This window comes from Pinus tabuliformis, chromosome 6 (genome assembly GCF_031772625.1).
Source record: "Pinus tabuliformis cultivar Carrire ecotype Pingquan chromosome 6, CPIR1, whole genome shotgun sequence".
Classification (NCBI taxonomy): domain Eukaryota; kingdom Viridiplantae; phylum Streptophyta; class Pinopsida; order Pinales; family Pinaceae; genus Pinus; species Pinus tabuliformis.
Window position 1 is genome coordinate 337,428,661 of NC_142292.1, and position 21,995 is coordinate 337,450,655.

Below are 21,995 nucleotides of genomic sequence, written 5' to 3' on the forward strand. Positions count from 1 at the left end.
AACAGAGCTGAGCAGAGCAGAGCAGAGCTAGCAGAGTTGAGCAAAGTTGAGCAGAGCAGAGCTAGCAGAGCCAGCAGAGCTAAGTAAAGCAGAGTTGAGCTGAGTAGAGCCAGCAAAGCAGAGCTGAGTAGAGCCAGCAAAGCAGAGCCAGCAGAGCTAGCTGAACTGAGAAGAGCTAAGCAGAGATAGTATAGTTGGACATATGGATCAGCGGATGGAGTTCTCCCTAGTTGAGAGGGAGTGTTAAAATTGGCAACTAGGGCCAAACTCCATGTGGGTCATATTATTTACGGCAGCTGATATTTTTATTGGATCCCTCTCATTGAGAGGTGTAGGATTGATCTAAAAAGATCATCTGATTCTGATAAGTATTTATGAAGTTAAGAATTTATTTATGTTATGGACAAATTGTTAAGTCGGATAGCAACTTATGTAGACTCAGAAGCCCAACAATCATGTCTGTTCCACCTCTACGTTTTAGTATAAATAGAAGAGGACTTCAAGTCATTTCTACACACACTTGGATCTCTTCCTCTCTCTACTTGTCTTTGGGTTTTAGTAGGAGGAGAGATCCTAAGGAAAAGCCAGAACTGCCAGAAAAGCTAGAAAAGTCGGAACTGCCAAAAAAGCCTGAATAGCCGGAAAAGCCGGAAAAGCCGAAACTGCCAGAAAAGCCCAAATAGCCGAAAAAGCTGGAACTGAAGGAAAAGCCGGAACTGCCGGAAAATCCGGAACTGCCGGAAAAGTTGGAACTGCCGAAAAAGCCAGAACTGCCGAAAAAGCCGGAAACACCGAAAATACCAGAAAAGCTAGAAAAGCCAGAAAAGTTGAAAAAGCCAGAACTGCCGGAACTGCCGGAAAAGCCGAAACTGCCAAAAAAGCCGGAATAGCCAAAATTGCCGGAACTACTGGAAAAGCCGGAACTGCCGAAACAGCCGAAGCATCTGTCTCCGAAGGAAGGCAGCATGATGATATGAGCATGGGCAGCATAATGATGCATGATGATATGAGCATGGGCAGCATAATGATGAATGAGATCATGAGCATGGGCAGCTTGATGATGAATAAGACCATGGAAGATACAGCATGATGAGCAGTATGAAGATGAGAGCAGCTCAGTCATCAAGGTTCAACACATGTGACAGTACAGCAAGGTGTCACACAGTAATGTGCAGCAAATAGACGAGATGCAGCACTATGATAGGTGAACGAGTCACCTTAGAGAATCAGTTGAAGCAATATGTCTTCAACTGATCTCATGTACTATCTCTCTCACTTTCTCTGCTGAACTTTGAAGAACATAAAAGAAGAATTGATCAAGGGTTTCCCCACATTGGGGTTTGTCCCTGGCTAGCACCACATCTTGTGTCCTCTTGTCTTGGCTTGTCTTCTGCGATTTATATTTATGTTCTATCTACAGTTTACTTTATGCTGATGTGATTGCTAATGTGGAAAAGAAATTGAAATAAATTGCTCTAGCATAAAACATACCTAAAATTAACAAAATATATATATATATAATTACTACTACTTATTTGATATTTATTTATGTATTTATGTTCATTACTCTTTTATAGTTGCTAGATTTTTTATTGATCTTATGCGAACATCTTGAAGTCTAGCATTGGGGTTTCATGGAGATTAGGGATTTGAGATGATGAAAGCTTAGGATGTATTTGGTGAAGAAGAAGAAAAGAAGGAGACATTTTTCCTTGGAGGACTCATATCAGTGACTCATGCTTGTTGGACCTCCTTGGTTGAGGTAAGGTTTTCATTGTTTTCCCTAGCTATGGTTTTGGAGACCTAGTGGATTGTACTAGCCTTGTGATAAGGCTATGGTATGTGCAACAGCTTCAACGTATGCATATTAATGAAGTTTTCAGCTGTCCAATACTTGTGTAAATTCAGATTTGATTTTCAACCATCTATCTTTTTCATGTTTTATAATTTCCAACTATATGCATCTCAATGATTTGACATAAGCACAATGTTAAAATTGGAAACTAAGGCCAAATTCCACCTTGGGACAGCTCATTTGATGGAGATGATGATTGCATTAAATTCCTCTTTTCGAGAAGACTAAAATTGATATAAAGATCACCTAATTTGGTCAAGCATAAGTGTGTTTTTGAATTTATGCCCACACATGTGCAAATTGATCAGGTCAGCCACATCATCATGTAGGCTCATGAAGCCCAATGGGCGTGCCACTTCACCCTCATCGACTTGTATAAATACAAGTGACCTCTCACCTCATTTGGCATCATCATCACACTCATTCTTCTCTCTCCTTCTCTCATTGGTTCGTACAGCTATTCGGCATTCTCTTTCTCTCACACGTGTGGCAAGGAGGTCAAATTTTTGGACAGAATTACAGGGCCAAAAATTTCAGACTTTTCTGCAGTTTGACCAGCATTGACTTTGACTTTCTGGGCATCCTTTGACTTCGATTTTCAGGGTGAATTTTTGTCTCAGCAGGCCGCATTTTTGGGCACAGGAACCGAGGCAAAAGGAGGACTTTGACCTGCGTTGACCACAGGCCTGTTTGACCGCAGGGTTGACTTCAGGTTGACCAAGTTTGACCGCAGATTCTGTGAGTGTTTTGAGTTGAATTTGACCAGCAAGAGAGGCCAAATTTGACTGGGTTTGACCAAGCTCCAAGTGGACTGTTTGCTGCTGCATTGACCTCTGTTGACTTTCTGGTTAGGGCTTATTTTACTGCCGTTGACTGAAAGCAGTATTGCAGATTTTACAGGGTTGTTTTGGACAGTGGTTTGGCAAGTCAATTTTGACTTTGACTTTGTATTATTGTAGTCTCTCTCTCTGATGAACATTTGATATACTAATATGAAGAATTGATCGAAGGGTTTTCCCCACATTGGAGTTTTTCTCTAGCATCTGCCAGATCTGGTGTCCTCTTGTCTTGGCTTGTCTTCTGCATTTTATTTTATGTTCTATCTACAGTTACTATCAATGTGATTTATGGTTAAAGTGATTGTTATTGGAAACTACTTTGGAAAATTGTCATTGGGCTGCTTAAAGTACATTGAAATAATTGTGCTAAGCATAGAACATACCATTGTTAACTAAATTTAACACATAATATTTACCGTAGTAATTGAAAAAGACAAGGACTGTTTTACTGTTGTATTGACTGCTGTCTATAAGAATTTTGAGATCTGTTTTATGCATGATAATATTCCGTAAAGGGATGAAACTTATTGAAACACTTTGGTATCTTTCCTCTTGAATTGTCTAGAAGTTTTGGGTTTTTAAGTATCAATATACTATCCACTTTCACTGTTTTTTTGTTTATATTTCATAGCAGCCCTAAGGCTGAATTTGTAATTTCATAGGATTAAAATCTAGGAAACCTCTAGCTAAGAGGTTAAATTTCGGTTTTGCATTAAAATCTTTGGAATGCAGAAATTTCAGCAAATTTATTTTTGCTTCCTGCTCAATCCCTTACATCTTTCATAAATATTGGGTGCCTTATATTGAGTGATAACGATATAAAGTTTACATGTAAATTTTTAAAAGGCATCACGCTCTTGAGTTTACTTTGTGACAATGATACAAAGTTTACTAATAACTTTTCCATGCCCATAAAAAGGCATCAAACACACCACAGCAATCTCAAAGAGCAGTTGTCTTGTATTTTTGAATCTTGGCCCAATGTTAAGTAGGGCTTTGCCCTTTTCCCTCCAGTCTTGTGCCTATCTTTGTGAGTACTGGTACAACAATTCTTGAATGACATATTTGAATATGGTTTGTTCGATATTGTTCCCCATTAAAGCTCTCAATAGAAATGCATAAACAGATCATTGCTCAATTACCAAAAATATGTAATGGCTTGGTAAAAAGAAATGAATTTGTCAGTTGACAACTACTTGATTTATTAGGTTTGAGATCATAATTGATCCTAATCTGGTAAGAAGCTATTTTGTAGCTAGTGCCACTAGTAATTACGATATATTATTATTTTATAGTCAACTCCTGTTGAAGCATATTGAATTAGCAGACCAAACCTGTATAGCATGTCTTGCTGACTCCTTTATCCGAGCATAAACATATTCTGTCTTCCCTAAAACCATCAAAACATCATCAAACACAAGATGTTATGTGATTGTACCCTCAATAATAAATATTTTTGCTTATTATATTAAATTCATAAAATGGCATTAGTAATTGTATATGGCATTACATAATTAAATGCACAAAAGATAATATTGAATGATTTGTTAAAATATCAGATTAAAATATTTACTGTAATATGATTTGTTACTTGACAAGCAGCAAAACTATAATGTACTGGGATGGAGAGTTAAAAAGTTAGATTGTCATTATGGTCATATGATACTATAGCTTAGTACTTAGCATTGCGAGTTTTAATAAAAATAGCTTAAGTCAATGAAGGTAAACATCATAAATAACATTGAGATGTCTTAATGCAACAAGGTTCTTGTACGGGACTTGTCTCTTTCATGAGAAATTATATGCATTGGCATTTAGACATTAATAATCAAGTTACAAGTATAAAATCTCCTTTTCTTTTTCTCCCTTCTCTTTCTGCGATATTCTGCTAATGTGTATGACATGGTATCAGAGCCATGAAGTGTTGGCATCTGGGGACATAGTAAAGGTCAAGGAAGAAGTGAAGGAAACATGTGGACCCAACAATAGAAAGAACAAGGCCAGTAGTGAAGGGCACATGTTGGAACTTGGAACATATTCGAAGTACAGAAAAGAACAAAATACACAAGGAAGGCACAGTTGGCATCAAAATTTCAATAAGTATTAATAGTCATATTAATTGCAATTACATGTGAAGATTGAGTAATAAATCATCAATAATGAATTGATAATGTTACAATGAGCCTTGTAAATGTATACCTATAGTTATGTATCTTCATTGATCACAACGTGAACAATTATGTGACCTTTGACTTTTCATTACCCTAATTATTATTATTATTACATTGCCACCCTGTTAAGCAATGTCTCATCCTCAACTCATAATAGATAGGATTATCTGTTGTAATGTATGTGTGTGTGTGTGTATACACCATCAGTAAATATATATATATATATATATGAAGTGTCACATTCTAACCAAGGGACATAACCTAGCTAATGGATATGACTGATCAACCATGGTGACTAATCAATGCATATAAGTTCACCATCACATGGATATCATATGTTGATGACTCAATTTCTTGGCTAATTAATACCCTTGATTGGTTGACTTATGCTTATGCCGAAATTAAATTGGATAATTTGTGTCCGCCATAGTGTGAATGTTGAATTATATATCTTTTCTGTGTTTCCTTTTGATCAATGGGTAATGGAATTGTTCTGACAAGCATTCCTCCCATTGCATAGAGATTGGAAATAGAGTTTAATGGCAACCCTCTCTTACAAGACGAGATTCATCAACTATGTAATAACATATCTAACAATAAATGAATCCCAATTTGGTCCATGAATCCCTCTACTAATGGCTTGGTATGGTCAACCATGAAGAATAGTAAAGAATACTAGCTCAAAGTCCCACTAATTTGTCCTTGGTGGAATTCGACCTGATCCTCCAGGAGAATAATTTACATTGTAACGACTACTTTCTTGGTCCATAGTATAACTTCTTGGTCCATGAAGTCTCCAATGGCTAGCTAGACCACCCAACGGCTAGTTGACTTCACCAAGAGCTAACTTGACTTGAATTTCTCCTTTTACGAACTTGACTTGGTCACCATTTCCTAGTTTTCCAACATCTTGATGAATTTTCCAATTCTGCCACTTAGGTTTCCTGTTACACAGCCTAATTTCATTTGGGTCTTGCTTTGTCTAACCAAATTATGCCCAGTGTTACCATATCATCACTATTTGTCATGTCATCATGCCCTGTGTTGGATATCTAAAGCCCTTGGGGATTTGGAGAAACTGAGGCATGGGTTTTGTTCCTCTCACTTTGTAGACCAATTTTGACATATTACATGTCAAATTTTGTCAAAATTTGCCCCTATTTTGCGACCCAGAAACCTATTTGTCCATGTGATCATGCCCAAGTGGATGACCTCTAATGCCCTTGAGGATTTGGAAGATCTAAAACATGGGTTTTGTTCCTCTCATTGAATAGACCACTTTGGACATAATGCTCGTGAAAATCTAGCCAACACTCCCCTTGTTTTTCCACCTAGAAACTTGTTTAACATGTTGAGCAAGTTTGACCAAGTTGTAACTAGTCGTTGCCAACATGGCATGAAGTCCTCTCATCAAACTAAACAATCCAAGACAAATTTGATGTTTTGACCACTGAGACCACTTTGTATTGGGAACCATGTACTACCTTGGAAAATGTGAAAGTTTTTAAAATGAAACTGCCATGCATGAGAGTTGTCTGAAGAATACTACACAAAATCCAAGGCCTCCTACAAACTCTATAGACCATAACGATGTGGTAAGACATAGGCGCACCTTTATGTGTGCTAGATTGCCCCATACACCAATGAATTAGTGATCACTCCTACCAATGAATGCTCCCATAAAACCATGAGTCCTCAAGAAAGCTCACTTATGGCCCTTTAATCCTATACAAGACAAAAGGAACCCAAAGTAAACTTCAAGGGACCAACCATGGTCCAATCAGAATAAAAAAGATTTAGACTCAATGACAAGACACAAGGCCTAGGATACCTAATATACTCACATGGTTTTTACATTGCTTTTGACTTGAAAATTTGGGCTTACAATGGTGGTGATAAATACTGCAAAAAATGTTCATATGTACCCCTGCTGACATGAGGGGTAGCAGGACCATTCCACACATTTAACTCAAGGATTTCTACACACTTGTTTCAATACTAATTTGCTAGTCAAACACCCACTATCTTGCTGTTTTTTCTCTTTTTTATTGCAGATTTACAGTTTAGAACAGCAGGAATAAAGACTAACGACACTCCCCTAAGGTTGACAAGCACCAGCCCAAACAGAGAGGGATATTTGCCAATGACATTTAGGGCAGATATTCCTATATGTTTGTTCATTTCTACTGTTGATTTTTAAAAATTTACAAGGTGTAGAAATTAGTGCTAACACATCCTCACACAACCTACCATGCATCTACACTTGCCTTTGCACCCTTCCACGCATCTACACTTGTTCTTATATCAAATTTCCCTTGCAAATAAAGACTTAAGCATCCTCTAACTACTACTCTCACCCTTTGATCTACCTTTGCTTCCCCTTGTGAAGCCTTTGATACGCATGTTCATAAATTCAAGTGTTTTTCAATATCTCTATCCTTGCATCTCACTAACTTCTTCTTTTATTCTCCACTGTGTGTGTCCAAAACTTCTTCAATTTCTTACACATTCTGCTTCAGTGTCTAGCTGTGCAAATCAACCTTGGATCTTTCTCTACTACTTTGTACTCGTACAATTCTGACATGTTGAATATCCATGAATTGTCAAACTCTTTAGGCCTCTTCACTTGGCACACTTTCAATCCAAAATTCTGCTCAATTGCAGACAATCTATCATTTTTGCAACCACCATGCTATATGCACCCTTGGGACAGTGATCCCTCCTCAAATGCACCATTATTTTTTCTCCAATCTTATCTTCAATGCACTTATGCTTGTTCCTTATATCAAAACCAGTGTTGTGAAAATCGCAATAATATCGCGATATTATCGTTTTATCACGATTTTTTCCCGAAGCCGATATTATCGCGAGTAATAATCGTGGATTTTTTTTATACCCAATAATTTCGAAAAAATCGCGATAATTTGAAAAATCGCAATTTTTTCGAAAAAATCGCGATTTTTTCCCAAATTATCGCTGAGGGTCGGGGCAACGCAGTTTTATAAGGGATGCTAAATGTTCGAAATGCAATTTTTTTTGAAAGAAACAAATAATTTTTTAGTGGGGCAGCTTAATGATCAAGTTTAGGCCCTAGTATTGATATGTTATTCATGGTAATGTTAAATTCTTAAAGTAAAAGTTACTTAAATTTTTAACATTACCATGAAATGACTCAGGATGTTTGAGAGTGGTTCCGGCCTCATTGGATTTCATATGGAGAAAGTAGAATTTTAGATTTCATTCAAAATCTAGCAAACTTATCAGTTTTTCAGGATTTCAGGATTGGGAGATTGTAATGTTTCCAGGTGACACCACCTGCCCGGGCTACCCCTACCACCAGTAGAGGACGTGGTCGACCTCCTATAGCTCCTACTTCTATTTCTTCAGCTTCTAGAGCACAGCACACTCCACTGTCAACTCCACCAGAACCAGCGTCTACATCTAGAGGGAAAGGGAAAGTTGTGGCATTTTCTCGCAAGAGGGGCAGAGGAAATCAATAGGATTAGACTTTAGTTATTTTCTTCATTTTATTATACATGACATTATGACATGACGTGATACATTATTATATTTTTTGTTGATATTTTGAGGCTGAGTTGGGACTCAGGAATCAGGACTTACTATTCAGGACATGATTCAATGTTATGTGTGATTTTAGCACTAGAAATGATATTAAACATCTTATATATTAGTTCTTTTATCATATTTATGTGTCAATGTATTTATTTTATGTTGTAGATGGTTTAGAAAAAAATTGAAAAAAAAATGAATATTTTTGTACCAAACGATTTTTTCCCGATTATTTCCCGATAATTACAATTTTTTCCTCGCGCCGATATTATCCCGATAACGATTAGTGCAACATTGACCAAAACATTAGGATCTGACTATTTATTAACACCATACCGTTTTGCATTATGACACATCGATATGCTCTCAATAACAAATATGCAACATGTTCAAACTCATGGTTTTGCAAAAGAAAATGCACAAGCCCAATATATAATGAAATATAGAAAGGGCTGTGGCCTTCCAGCCACACCCAACTATGTATGTGTGTATGTGTGTATCAGCATACTCAACTGAGACATTAGTCCAAAGCTAAGCAAGACTTGGAGACCTGTTATGAACAAAATCAAAATACAATAAACATGGCATGTTTCTATCTCATGTATGACGGAAAAATATATGGGTATTCTGATGAGAAACATATTGTGTTTTCAGCTCGGCAAGTAGTGGAGAATAGCATTTGGTTGTAAGTGTATGTCAAGGCTATTGCATTTATTTCATATGTCTTTTGAGGCCAACTCCCCTGTTTCTAATCCCTCCAACTTGTGTACAAACATGGCTCTTATCTTATCTTTTCTCATCCCACTTCATAAAAATGTTAACTTCTTCATGATGAACAATATCTAAATAGTCTGATATGTTGACTATAAAATACAGGAAGCTTCTCCTATCAAAATGATCCATTTAAAAAAATATTGTCTACCAATGACTTCGATCAAGAAACATATGCAAGTGAAATATTTGCAAGCAAGGTCCCATCTCTAATAACCTTTTTGATCTTACCCTTAGACAAACCTAGATTGCTGCTTAGCTCTCAAGTAAAATGTTTATCCCTCAATGAAAATTGGAGAATACATTAACCATGAATGATCAAGTATAGTAGATTATGAAATGACAGAATGACTTACAATGTGACAGGAGGAAAGCGAGTCCCATTCCTTGATGTTTAATGTAAATAGTGTATTAAGTTACAGTAATTAATGGTTGATATTAAAGATGTAAAATTTATGCAAAGGTCTAACTCATTTAATTCAAGTCTACTGCAAACGATCTGAATCATAACTAAGGAGATCCATACTGGACTTGAGTCTTACAAAGTAAGATTTCAAATGGCAGTTATCTTTTCTATGTTTGACTAATTTGATTCATTAATTACTACAATGTTCAAAGAAAGTCTCCAATTTGACAAAATCTATCAAAACCAAAAGATAGTAAGTGAAAAATAAAGCAAAACATATAATGTCTTAAATAAATTCCAAACGAAGTCTATAAATTAATCCTCCTGCTGAAATTACATTTGTGTTTATTGCAACCATGCTCCATAATTTTGCATATGAAGTGATATAAGACAAATATGCCTTGTGAAAAAAAAAATAAGGGAATGCACAACATATAATGATAAGATTTAGTCAATGAATTTTGAGCTAGTTACTAACCTTCAGTTTTTCTTATAAGATCACCCATGGAAACTCCATTCTTTCGACAAAAGCCTTCAATTGCCTATGCCCATTTAGTAAGGCAATACAATTAATCCCACAATACCAAAACCATTGACATTGCTTTAGCACTTGAAAAGCATTGTCATGAATAAGTCACAGATGAATAAATAAAAAGAAAAATAATTATATTTCTAAAAACTGGTGACCTTTTTACCAGAATAATATTCCCATGATATTTTGTCCAAGCATGACTTTTATCAACGGATAGAAACCATTACCTTAATTTGCTTCAATGCTTTTCAAATTTTAGGGACTGTGCTCTAATCTAAATAAGGCCTTTCTCATTCTCTAGTAAAACCAACTCAAAAAAACATTTTATATACATATTTCAAACCTTCTCTTTTTATGTAGTGATTAGGACTAGAAAAGAAAAAGAAGTAATGTAATATTTTAACTAGAGAAATACAGTGAAATATCAAAACATGAACTAGCTACAGCAAACAAATAAACATGCAATCTGAAAACTCCACAAGAACAGCAAATTTAGAACACTGTTGAGCAGAAACAATAGAGCTGAGCCATTTTATTGAATATCCAATGAGAAGTTGAGTACAAAATATAGTGGAATGAGTGCACTTGGGCTTGCTAAAGCAAGCATGAAAAACCCAGGTGAGAATGAAGAAAACTCCATGCTGAAATAGGCTCACTGGTTGTACACTCTACCCAGAAATTTATTGTTGCTGCTGCTGGAGGCAAACTGATATTTGAGGCCTCAAATCTGCTCCAAAAATTCTGAAAAATTAGGACAATGCTCTCCAACCCCGGACCAACAAAACCCAAAAAGCTTTTGGGCTAATTCCAACCTCCCGGAATTACCCAAAAATCAAGTGAAATCACCCACTGCCCAGCTCTGCGTCCCACCAAAAAATCTACAGCTGCATCCACCCAAAATCCTCCACCAAAATAACTAAAAACCACTGAGAAATAGCGCTGAAATGATAGAGTGAGAATTCCAGCTATTTCCCGACACAAAGCTACAACAACTGCTTCAGTAAAAATTGCCCAATAAAACCCCTGCACAAGCCCTAAGGAAGAATAATTCGGCCCACACAAATGCAACAGTCTTGGGCTCTGAAACTCCACAAGGAAAGTCGTCCTCCTCCAAGTGAAATTCTTGCAAATTCTTGAGGCAAATTCCCTGGCAATATCCTCCACCAAGCAACTCTATTTCTGCTACTGTGTCCCGAAAAAATGTGTCCCCCCTCATGCAAAGATGAAATGGTTCACAAAATTTGGGAAAAGAAGTATCCAATTAGTTCCAAATTTCTCTCTTAGGGTGACACTCTAGGTTCACTGAAAGAGAGTTGGGATTTTCCGCTTGGAAATCCCTGTGCTAAGCAGCACTGGTTAACTTGGCTCAGCAGCTCAAGCAAACCTTCCAAATAAAAATGAAATGCCAAAATAGAATGATGATCAAAATGTGGCTTTAGTCTTCCTTTTATTGTTGTTTTCCCTTCTTCATACCATCATTTGATTTCTCTCACACTATGCTTTGATACAATGGTATGATTCTTCCCATGGATCGATTTCCATTTGGTAATCTCCACAACTTATCTTCATTTTAATTTTTTTTCTTTTCCTTTTCTCCAAAATTTATTTAATATCTCCACAACTTATTTCTCCTAATTTTATTTATCTAAATATATATTAATTGCCAAAATTACAGAGTTGGAAATTTCCTTGTCAAAAATTTTAATTGGGGGCATGACAGTCCTCCCCTCCCAAATGTTGTTTGTCCTCAAGCAACTGTAGTGTTGGATTCTGCAAAATTTGTTCTCCCTCCCAGGTGGCATCCTCTTCAGGCAAGTCCTTCCACCTGTCAAGAAATTCTCTAATGGTTTTGTTCCTTAGCTTCCTCTCCCTCTCTTATAAAATAGCCTCTGGTGTCAAAATCAAATGCCCCTCATCATCCAATGGTGGTAACTCAATTGCAATCGTCACTCGTCGTCTCAAATCCTTTTTCAGGCAAGAGACATGGAATACATTATGCACCCTGCTTCTTGGTGGAAGCTCCAACTCATAAGCTACCTCTCCAACTCGTCAAATCACCCTGTATGGCCCATAGAAATGAGGTTGGAGCTTTTCAGCTCCCTTCTGCTTCAGTGTGGATTGCTTGTATGGCTGCAATCTTAGGAAAACCAAATCTCCCACCTCAAAATGTCGCTCTACTCTCCCCTGTCTGCATATAACTTCTGTTGGTTTTGTGCCATCTGCAAGTTATCCTTGAGTGCTCTAAGGATATCTTGGCTCTCTTGTATCCAATCTTTGCCCCTGAAGCCCTGTTATCTCCAAAAACCATATCAGCAAAAGTCAGTGCATCATAACCACATAAAGCAGGAAAGGGACCTATGTACATATGATAACTAGTGTTGTAGCAATACTCCCCAAGGTGTAGCCACTTCACCCACATTCTCTGTTGCCCAGTCACATAGTTGCGCAGATATCCCTACAGCCACTTATTCACTATCTCTGTCTACCCATATGTCTGAGGGTGGTAGCTAGTGTTGGGAGTCAACTCCATACCCACAGGGCGAAATAGCTCCAGAAAAAATCCTCCCAACTCCATAATTTCTTGCCAAACGAAGTATAAATACCTCTTGTAGCTGAATCGCTGCCTCCTAGGGTTAGCAAAAGCCACATGTGTCTCCTTCATAGAGCAAAAATCATTCATCAAAGCAAGTCTTTACTCCATTTCTCCCAATTGACTAGGCACTGGTCCAAATCCTAGTTGATCAACCCTAACCCATTCTCTTTTTCTCCCTTTTTCAATTCTTTTGCCCTAACCCTAGAAGGTCAACTAGGGCCTAGTGTGAATTGCATTAGAGAGATATCCTTGGGGTGCGATTTGGTACACTACTGCATTGTAGTTTCCTCTAGTTGTCCTCTAAGTTTGAAGCAATTCCCGTGGCTAGTTTGAGATAAATCTCAAGCCTGGCTCTAAAACTGGTTCTACCATCCAATTTCTTTAGTTAGTGGCATTCCAAAGGTCATATGCTATTGAAAACTCGAAGGAAGTTAATCATTCATTGACCTTTCTCATTCTTTCTTCACCTAGATATCTCCTTGAAGATCATCTTCTAACCCTAGGCCTTGCTTGGATCTTCTATAGGTCTCTCTTGTGGTCCCAAAACTTTATATGGTTGTTATCTTACAAAACCTTAAGAAAGATCTTGCCTCCTTAGGAAGCCTTTGGTCTAGGAGTGTCCTTTGTGATTGAATAACCTTTCCTCCTAGGTCTAGGTCTCTTCATAAGCCTTTCTTGGAGAGCCATTAGCTTCTCTTTGAAGCAATTGAACCATTATTTGAGCCTCTCCTTTGAATGGGCTTCAGAAATCACATCACACCTTGCCATTGATCTTATCATCCAAGCAATTTCCCTCATACCGGGACTCCTCCCATCGGTAAAAATCCGTAAAGAGCAGGGGACACTCGCTGAGGTGACAATGGGTCTTTGTCCCATTGTTGTCGTTTGGTCTAGTAGTTGTCCCTTGGGTACCCCTCCTAGGACCCTTGCTAGATTGTGTGGCAACAGCTCCTTCTTCCTATCCCCCTTGGAGTTGGACCCTTTGTTGGATCCTTTCTTGCCTTTGTTCTTCCCTGCAAGAGCCACGTTCTCTTGTTCTCCCTCGCTCTTTTGGCGACTATCGTTGTCACTGACAAGACTCAACCTAAGCTCCTCCTGAGTGGAATCGCTCCACAAACGATCCCATTCAAGTGGGCCCTGTCATCCATTGATCACTTGGACAAACACATCCCACTGTTTTGAAAACCCATTCAAGGAAATTCTCACAAGCTCGTCATCTTGAATCTTTTCTCTCACAGTTGCTAACTCGTTCTTGACAAGTCTGATCCAAGTGAGGTAACTAAGTACGCCTTCTCCCTTGTTCATTCTAGTGTTTCTTAGCATGTCTCTAAGGATCAGCATCCTGTTTACAGTAGCATTCTATAGCTTCAGGATGACATCCCACATCTTTTGGGTTGTATCCAATTCTACGACATGGGGAAGGATGTGATCTTTAACCCAGTGTTTTTAAAACCGAAACCGGTGACCGGACCGGTCCACCTAATGAACCGGTTTACCGACCGGAACCGGTCTAACCGGGACTGGTTTGGTCTAAACGAACCGGTTTTTAAAAAATACATTAAATAATTAATTTTTAATGAAACAAAACTATTTTTAAGATGTAAAACCATGATTCCAAGCCAATAGAGACAAAATATGCAAAGTTTGCTCATTTATATACCATGCAAAGGTGAATATATCAAAATGGCACCGAGTGCAATACATATCATCGACAAAATAGCAAAATACATAAGAAATGAGGCTCTAAATGGCCTATAAAGTCCAAAAACAATGCTGCAAGCTATGAGGCCATTGGCCTACTACAAGTCTACAGTGTACACATGATCAATCATCAAGTCCATCACCACTACTAGACACAGGATCATCATCAGGAGCTACATAGACATCATCTGATTCAGAGTCTGAGGATGCCTCAGCCTGATCTGCAACATCAGTATCAATGCCACCAATGACAATAGAAGTGGACCTAATGGAAGCACGAGTTTGTCGACCTGCACGACTAGTGCCTTCCATTGGTTCCTTGCCTTTCCTTGATGCCGCTACTGATCCTGGTTCTGATGCCGCCACATAATCTGCCTCATCCCCCGCTAAAGCCATGTCGATATCAAAATCAGCCTCAAACACAGGATCTTCAGTCTCCTCCACCCATTCTGATGTTGGATCAATATCGTCCAACACAATGGGATCTAGATCAGGTGATTTGCTCATCATTTGGTTCCTCCTCAGTCGAAGGTTGTATTGCACAAAAACAAGATCATTTAACCGTTTTTGTTCCAAACGGTTTCTCTTCTTCGTGTGTATGCGCTCAAAAACAGACCAATTGCGCTCACAACCTGAAGCACTGCAAGTTTGACTGAGGACTCTAATTGCAAACCTTTGCAATTGAGGACACTGGCCACCAAATGACTCCCACCAATGTGCTGCAAAGAAAAAGACAATAATTAGTAACTTAGTTTATAATTTGAATTGTAAAGAACGTAAACAATTTTAACTTGAAATGAAAAACAAAATGGAAATTGGAATTGCTTACCTGGTTAGTCCACATCTCTTGCCATCTTTGCCAAGTTTTTGCCAAAAGTACCACTTGCCATATTGAAAATAGTAAGCTGTCTATGTATTTCCAACTGGTCTACATTGTTAGGGACCATGCGCTCCAAGCAATCAATCAATCCAGCTCTGACCTCCCCATCATGCTGATCTCCTAGCCGATTTTTATAGTGATACCTTGGGTTCAAAAAATACCCGGCTGCATGTATAGGACGATGGAGTTGATTGTTCCATCTGTTATCAATGATCTCCCATATACGGCCATATTTAGCTAACCTGTCCTTGTAAGCTGCCCGTATCTGCTCCTTTGCCTGATCCATAGCTTCATAAATGTAGCCCATGGCCAATCTTTCCCCATCCACCAACCTTAGCACCTTAACAAGGGGCTCGGTAATTTTCACAAGCTCTACAGACCTTTTCCAAAAATAAGTGTCTAACACTTTCTTTTTGGTGTCTTTTCCATCTGGTCTACGAGCCCACCGAGATTCAGACCATTCTTCAGAGGAAAACATTTTTTGCAAGTTTTTATGTTGACCATTGAGACATTGCAACGTGAGGAAGTGAGTTGCAAATCTCGTAATTGCAGGCCTAACAAGCTCTTTGCCTCCAGTGTGTTTCCTCATTAGGCTCAATACCCATGAGTGGTTGTAAATGTATTTTGTAATGCACTTGGCATGCTCTACAGTGTTTTTTACCCACTCCACCTTGCCTATATCCTCAAGCATGAGGTCTATGCAATGTGCAGCACATGGAGTCCAAAATAAGGTCTTATATTTGGCCTCAAGCATCTTTCCAGCAAGAACATAGTTTGAGGCATTATCAGTGATGACCTGCACAACATGCTGCTCCCCAACTTCCTGAATAATGTTATCCAAAAGCTCAAATAGAAAGGCTTGCATCCTTTACCCTATCAGATGCATCAACTGATTTCAAAAACATGGTTCCTTGAGGGCAAGAAACAAGGAAATTAATGATAGTGCGGTTCTTTCCATCGGTCCATCCATCTGACATAATGGAACAACCTGTTTTGAGCCATGACTCTTTAAACTCAACCAAATACTCATCAATGGAAGATATCTCTTTTTGCAAAAGAGCTCCCCTCAAGTCATGCATACTAGGGCCTTTGAAGCCCTTTCCTGCAGCTATAACAGAGTCCCACATAGCTTGGTAATAAGGTGAGCGAGCAGCATTAAATGGGATATCTGAATCATACCACCATCTAGCAATGTATTGGTGAGAAGTTTCTTTGCATTGTTTTTTCCAATGTTGATCCAAAGTGGGTTGAGAACTTGGCTGGGAGGAAGTGGGATTAGATTTAGAAGAGGCAATGTTGGCAGAAGATGAGAAATAACTTTGGATGTTTGCTCTCTTTGTTCCTTTTGATGGTTGGCCAACTCCAACAGAAGGATGAACATAGTGAAAGGGGTCATTGGTGGAAGGGATAGAAGTGGAGTCTTGAATCTCATAATCATCATACCCACTCTCTTTCATAAGATTCATGGCTTCTACTAATTCCCTCTTCCTTGCAATTTCATCTTGGATGGCCTTCTCCCTAGCCTTATCCTCATAAAAATTTTCAAGCTTGGCAATGTATTCTGCCCTAATAGGACCTAACAGTTCTTTTGGTGCATCACATGGCTTTACTTGGCCTCTTACCCCAGCCAAGTGTTGTTTCAACCTAAGAATACCCCCACCTCCAATAGATTTATGGCATAATTTGCATATCATTTTTCCATCAATTACATTACAATGAACCCATGCATCGTCCTTTCCTTTTGGAGCCATGTTTGCTTGAAATAATAACAATTTGCAAAGAAATCTGCCATTTAAAAAACAATTGCAGCTAAGCAAAATGGAAAACCAAAGATAAATGTAGAAAAACAAATGTACATGCAAGGCTCAGGCTACAAAATTTGATAGCATAGAGCTAGAGAGTTTATAGCATACATGATAGATCATAGAAGTGAGAAGTTTATAAGTATAACACATTAAAAAAAAAATCATGGACAGCAGACTCAAATGAGGAATTATCAAGTGCAAATCCTTACCTGGAAATGCAAACTAGCTCCCTTAGCCTCCTCTTGAAGATGGCAACTCCACTGACAGCTACACACTATCTCCAAAATAGCTCCAACTCCAACTCCAAGATGACTACTTCAGCAAAAACTCCACACTCTCCAAGCTCACAAACAAACTCACAAACACTCCAAATCAGTTGTGTGAGACAAATGAGAGTGAGAGGGGTCTCTTATAGCAAGTGTGAGGGTGTTTTTGGAGGGAAAATACCTTTCCCTCCCCCCCAAAACCCCTAAACCACAAAACCGCTGCGCTTTTTTCATTAATCGGCGGGCTGTCCATAAACCGGCCGGTTTAGGACGGAACCGGCCGGTTTGCTACAAACCGGCCGGTTCCGCCCTAAACCGGCCGGTTTTGACCGGTTAGGGCCAGATTTTGGGCACATGAGGTATGAAACCGGGTTTTTTAGGCCGGTTCGGACCGGCCAGGCCTCCAACCGGCCGGTTAGACCGGTTACCGGTTTTTATGGCCAGTTTTTAAAACTATGCTTTAACCTCATCCTAGATAATACGCCTAGCTTTGGCATCCTCCTTCTAGTAAACTGTAAATTGCGCCAGATTTTCTAGTATAACTACAACTACCGTAGCATATTCACTCAGTCCATGCTCCTCCAGCAATACTAAATTTTTGGATTTCCAGACACCAAAGTTTGATGCACCATAAAGTTTGTCCTAATCCATCAATCCAGCTAAAGCCATATCTGAAATCCTCGGAAAATATTATAAGCAAACCCTAAGTAAATATGGAACAAATTGATCTAGGATTTATAAACCCTCGATCTTCTCTCCTATACCCTACGTTGAGCTTATCAAATAATTTGTTGCACATTAGATCCACTCTGCTACAATGTGAAAATTCTATTGCAGTTAATATGGTTATTTTTCTCTTATCTTTTATAGATTATTTGTTGTAGTAAATTAATATACTGCAAACACTGAATAAAAACACAACTACAAACTTCACCATTTAATAAACCACAAGAACTGAGAAAACATCACACATAATATAAACACCGAGATTTTTGGACAAATTGTCCCCAGAAAAACCCCAAGGTGGGGAAAACAAGTTTTGCAAATGAGGGTTTTATTAATCTTCGGCAAAACTGTAATTAAAAATTACATAAACTACTTGCAATAAACTGGAAAAAGCACCAGCAAATTATTTCCTTCACTTCTGCAAGCTAATTTGACCTCCCACAAGCTATTCAACTCCTCAAAATCAATTCGTCCTATTGCCACACTATCTGGCAGGGCCCTAGAAGGGGAAACTATAGAACAACTACTAGACCAAGTAACAACAACGGGACTCCCATCAAACTTAGACAACCCCTCTTGGCGTGTGTTAGGCAATGGGTGAAGGGAATTAGGGTATGCATCAAAGTTCAATGGTTTGAATGAAGCGGATTTATGATAATCAATAACATCGTGACCCTCTTCACTATTTTCAAACATTTCTTCAAGTCTTCCATATTAATTCAAAGAGGAGTCACCGGGATGAATTCAAAATGCCTCGAGAAATGCTTGCTTCACCCTACAAGCATTGATTTTAAGTTCAATGAAGAACAAGGGCTGCGTTCTTCCAATGGAGTCACCAGAAGAGGATCTATATTGTCGTTAAAGTAATCACTTCTTCAATACTTAACCAAAGAGGTAGACCTGCTTCCTCCCCGGCAACAGTGCCAAAAATGTTGCCAAACAATCTAGCAAGGCACTAGAAGGGGAACCTATATGACAACTACTAGACCAAGTAACAATAATGGTACAAAGACCCACTGTCACCTCAGTCAATCGCCCCTGCTCTTTACGGACTTTCACTGATGGGAGGAGTCCCAATAGGAATCACTTGAAAAAGGAAGGATCAATAATCTATTTGAAGTGATTGAACTAAGCCCATTCAAGAAGAGGTTCAATCAATGCTTAATGCTTTCAAGAAGCTAAAGGCTCTCCAAGAAAGACAGGATATAAATCAAGATTTAGGGCTCGGGATTTGCAATGATAATGGGCTTACCTAAGATCAAGATTCCAAATATGATATAGAACCTCTCAAAAAGACTTGCAAGGTGATTTGTCACTTGGAAAAGGTTTTTCGCTTCACTTGAGAGACCTAGAAGGAGGCTACACTAGACCTAGGGTTTTAGGATATTCGTGGGAGGAGTCCCTCCAAGGTGCTCACTAGGTCAAGGTAGGAGAAGAAAGAGGGTCCTGTAAGATTTATTCCACCGAATATTAGGCTCATATGATGTTCAAGAAGACCACCTTTATCCAAGGAAAATTTACTACATTTCCCTTCTATGGCATATTTAGGGCATAAGATTTCCAGAGAATTAACCATGAGAATTCCACCAAAATTTGAGGTTTCCTAGAGGAAACACTAAAGAAGAGTTTTGTCCAAGCAGACTCTCAAAATTCCTGCTCTAATGGATTTCATTGGATGTGCTAGGTAGTCGTCTAGGAAAAAGGGCCGAAATTTTTGGAGAGAAGAAAAGAGTAAGGGTTGATCACCAATTTTGCTTATACCAACATCTAATCCTTGGGCTATGGAGTCTATAATGATTCAAAATTTGCCAAAATCATCTTCAAGGAGGCTAAAGAATGATGTCCTAGCAACCACTCTTTAACAATTACCTACACAATATCTATGGCTTTTCGTGGAAGAGTAACAAAATCCCACCCACTAGGAACATTCATTTATTGTCATACAATGAGTAACATGCCCAATTTACAACCAAATAACCTTCTACAATGATATTCAACAAATTAGGGCACAAGGACATTAACTAGTTGCGATAATTCTACACAATGGACATTATCCAAGAAAAAATTTCAACAAAATGTACTTACAAGATGACAAGAGATATATCCAACCATAGAAAAGAAGTAGCTCCAAGAGAGATCGAAAATTTAGGCTCCAAAGATACCGAAATGCATCAAAGAATCTCCAAGTAGCATCCAAGAGAAAAGTACGAAATTTTTTTACAAGAGAAAAGATCCAAGTGATGATGATGCTCTCTCACAATGAGAGCTAGTTCTGTTTATATGAGTCTCTCCTAATTCGATTTAGCCTAACTAACCCCAACAATTATAAAATAATGCACAAAATAACAAATCTTGGTGACAAGCCCACCAAGAAGCTCTCAACATTTTGAATAAACCACCCAATAGTATGCCAAAATGATGACATCATCATGAAATGAGGTCGTTGGAAGGCCAAGTTGAGTCCTCAAAGTGCCAAAATGAGAGAGAGGGCTCCATAAATGCTTCATAAGTGGATGGCCCCTTGATGTCCATGTAAGTCATCATGTGGTGCCCCAAAGTGGCTCTAGGGTATAAACCTTGGTGTCATGGGACTGCTAATGAATGATAAGCCTGTAGACTGCTCCAAATCAGGGCACTGACGATGGTGTTTGCCCTGCCATGTCTCAAGGGTGAGACAAACCTCCTCTAGGCCTTGGATCAACTGCCAAACCATGTGTACACTGCTAAGTCGGTTGGGCACAATGTTGGTCCAAGTGCATCAACTCGCAAATAATGTGGGGCAATGAATAAGTTACTAAAGGTGTTGAGAGTGCCCATGAGATGAGATAATTCTCTATCACATGATGGAGTCTCGTGGCTCTCAACGCATCCCCTACAAGTGTCAATATGATCCTCTGGTGGGCTTGGGCCCCAGTTAAGTTGCCCAACCCATGATGAAACCACCTGCCAATTACATATAAGATCCAATGTGTCTCCTCACCATCAAGTACAATAATTCATTAGTGCATCTCGATGAACCAAGCTTGTTAGTCAAGAACACAAACGAAACTTCATAATGGGCTTCCCTTCCAAAATCGAGGCTTTGAGCATGTAATAGTGTTACCTCCCTAGGTAGGAATGGATAATAAACAACCCTATTAGTTGTTCCCAGCCCCTAAAGGGAAAGACATGTCCAAGGTACATCTTATAATATTAAATGAAAGCACAAGATTGCTAAAATGGTTAGAGGGGATGGATGACCCACCTTCCTTCAAGAAGAATGCCAAATGGGTGAGAGCACTGACCAGAGAAATAGGTGGAGAACTCTGGCATAATGCCATCTGAAGACCACCATAAGGTTGTTGGTTGGCTATCAAATGAGGAGAAAAAGTTTCTCTAATGGGTTACTCACTTTTGTTGGGTAATAGTGACAATAGCCAACCTCTTGAGGTCCACAAGGGTAGCATCCTTTTCTGGCACTTTAAGCTAAAGGTGCTAGTTTGTGTGGTAACACATCTAAATGGCATTGTGACCTTAATACACTTATAATCTCTAGCAATTTATTTATTCATTTTGGAAGCAAGTCGCATTTAAATGTTGTGCACATTTTAAGTTATTTGCAATCTCATTTCATTTATAATTTCAAGTCTGGGTTATTAATCATTCATAACAAATTTTAGTTTGAAATATTAACTAAGCCATTATTACTCATTACTCATTACAATTGTTAAGCTCAATTAATCATACAAAAGCCCTCTTAAGTTGGGAACTGTTCAGATTCCTAAACCGGAATCCCTACTGCAGCAACTGATGATATTAATCCTATTTGTTAAATTCCTTTAAACAAATTACTTGCAATTTCCTACGGCAAATATTGTAATACATACACTACAGCGTTCAC

At 38.6% G+C, this 21,995-nt stretch overlaps 1 protein-coding gene across 8 annotated transcripts in view; it reads right to left on the reverse strand.

Annotated features, from left to right (window-relative positions):
• EDD1 (glycine-tRNA ligase) overlaps positions 1–21,995 on the reverse strand; it is a 508,476-nt gene that overhangs the window by 374,875 nt on the left and 111,606 nt on the right. For 7 of the 8 annotated variants that reach the window (XR_016256845.1, XM_089415674.1, XM_089415666.1 and 4 more), the window contains exons 16-17: positions 10,091–10,154; positions 4,029–4,084 (exon numbers count right to left, since the gene is read on the reverse strand). The exons of the other annotated variant lie outside the window; for it this stretch is intronic. Coding sequence is in view for 6 of the 7 variants with exons in the window: in XM_089415674.1 (XP_089271800.1) it covers positions 4,029–4,084; positions 10,091–10,154 (120 nt within the window). In the remaining variant the exon portion in view is untranslated. The remainder of the gene's footprint in view (positions 1–4,028; positions 4,085–10,090; positions 10,155–21,995) is intronic. 8 annotated transcript variants of the gene reach the window in all.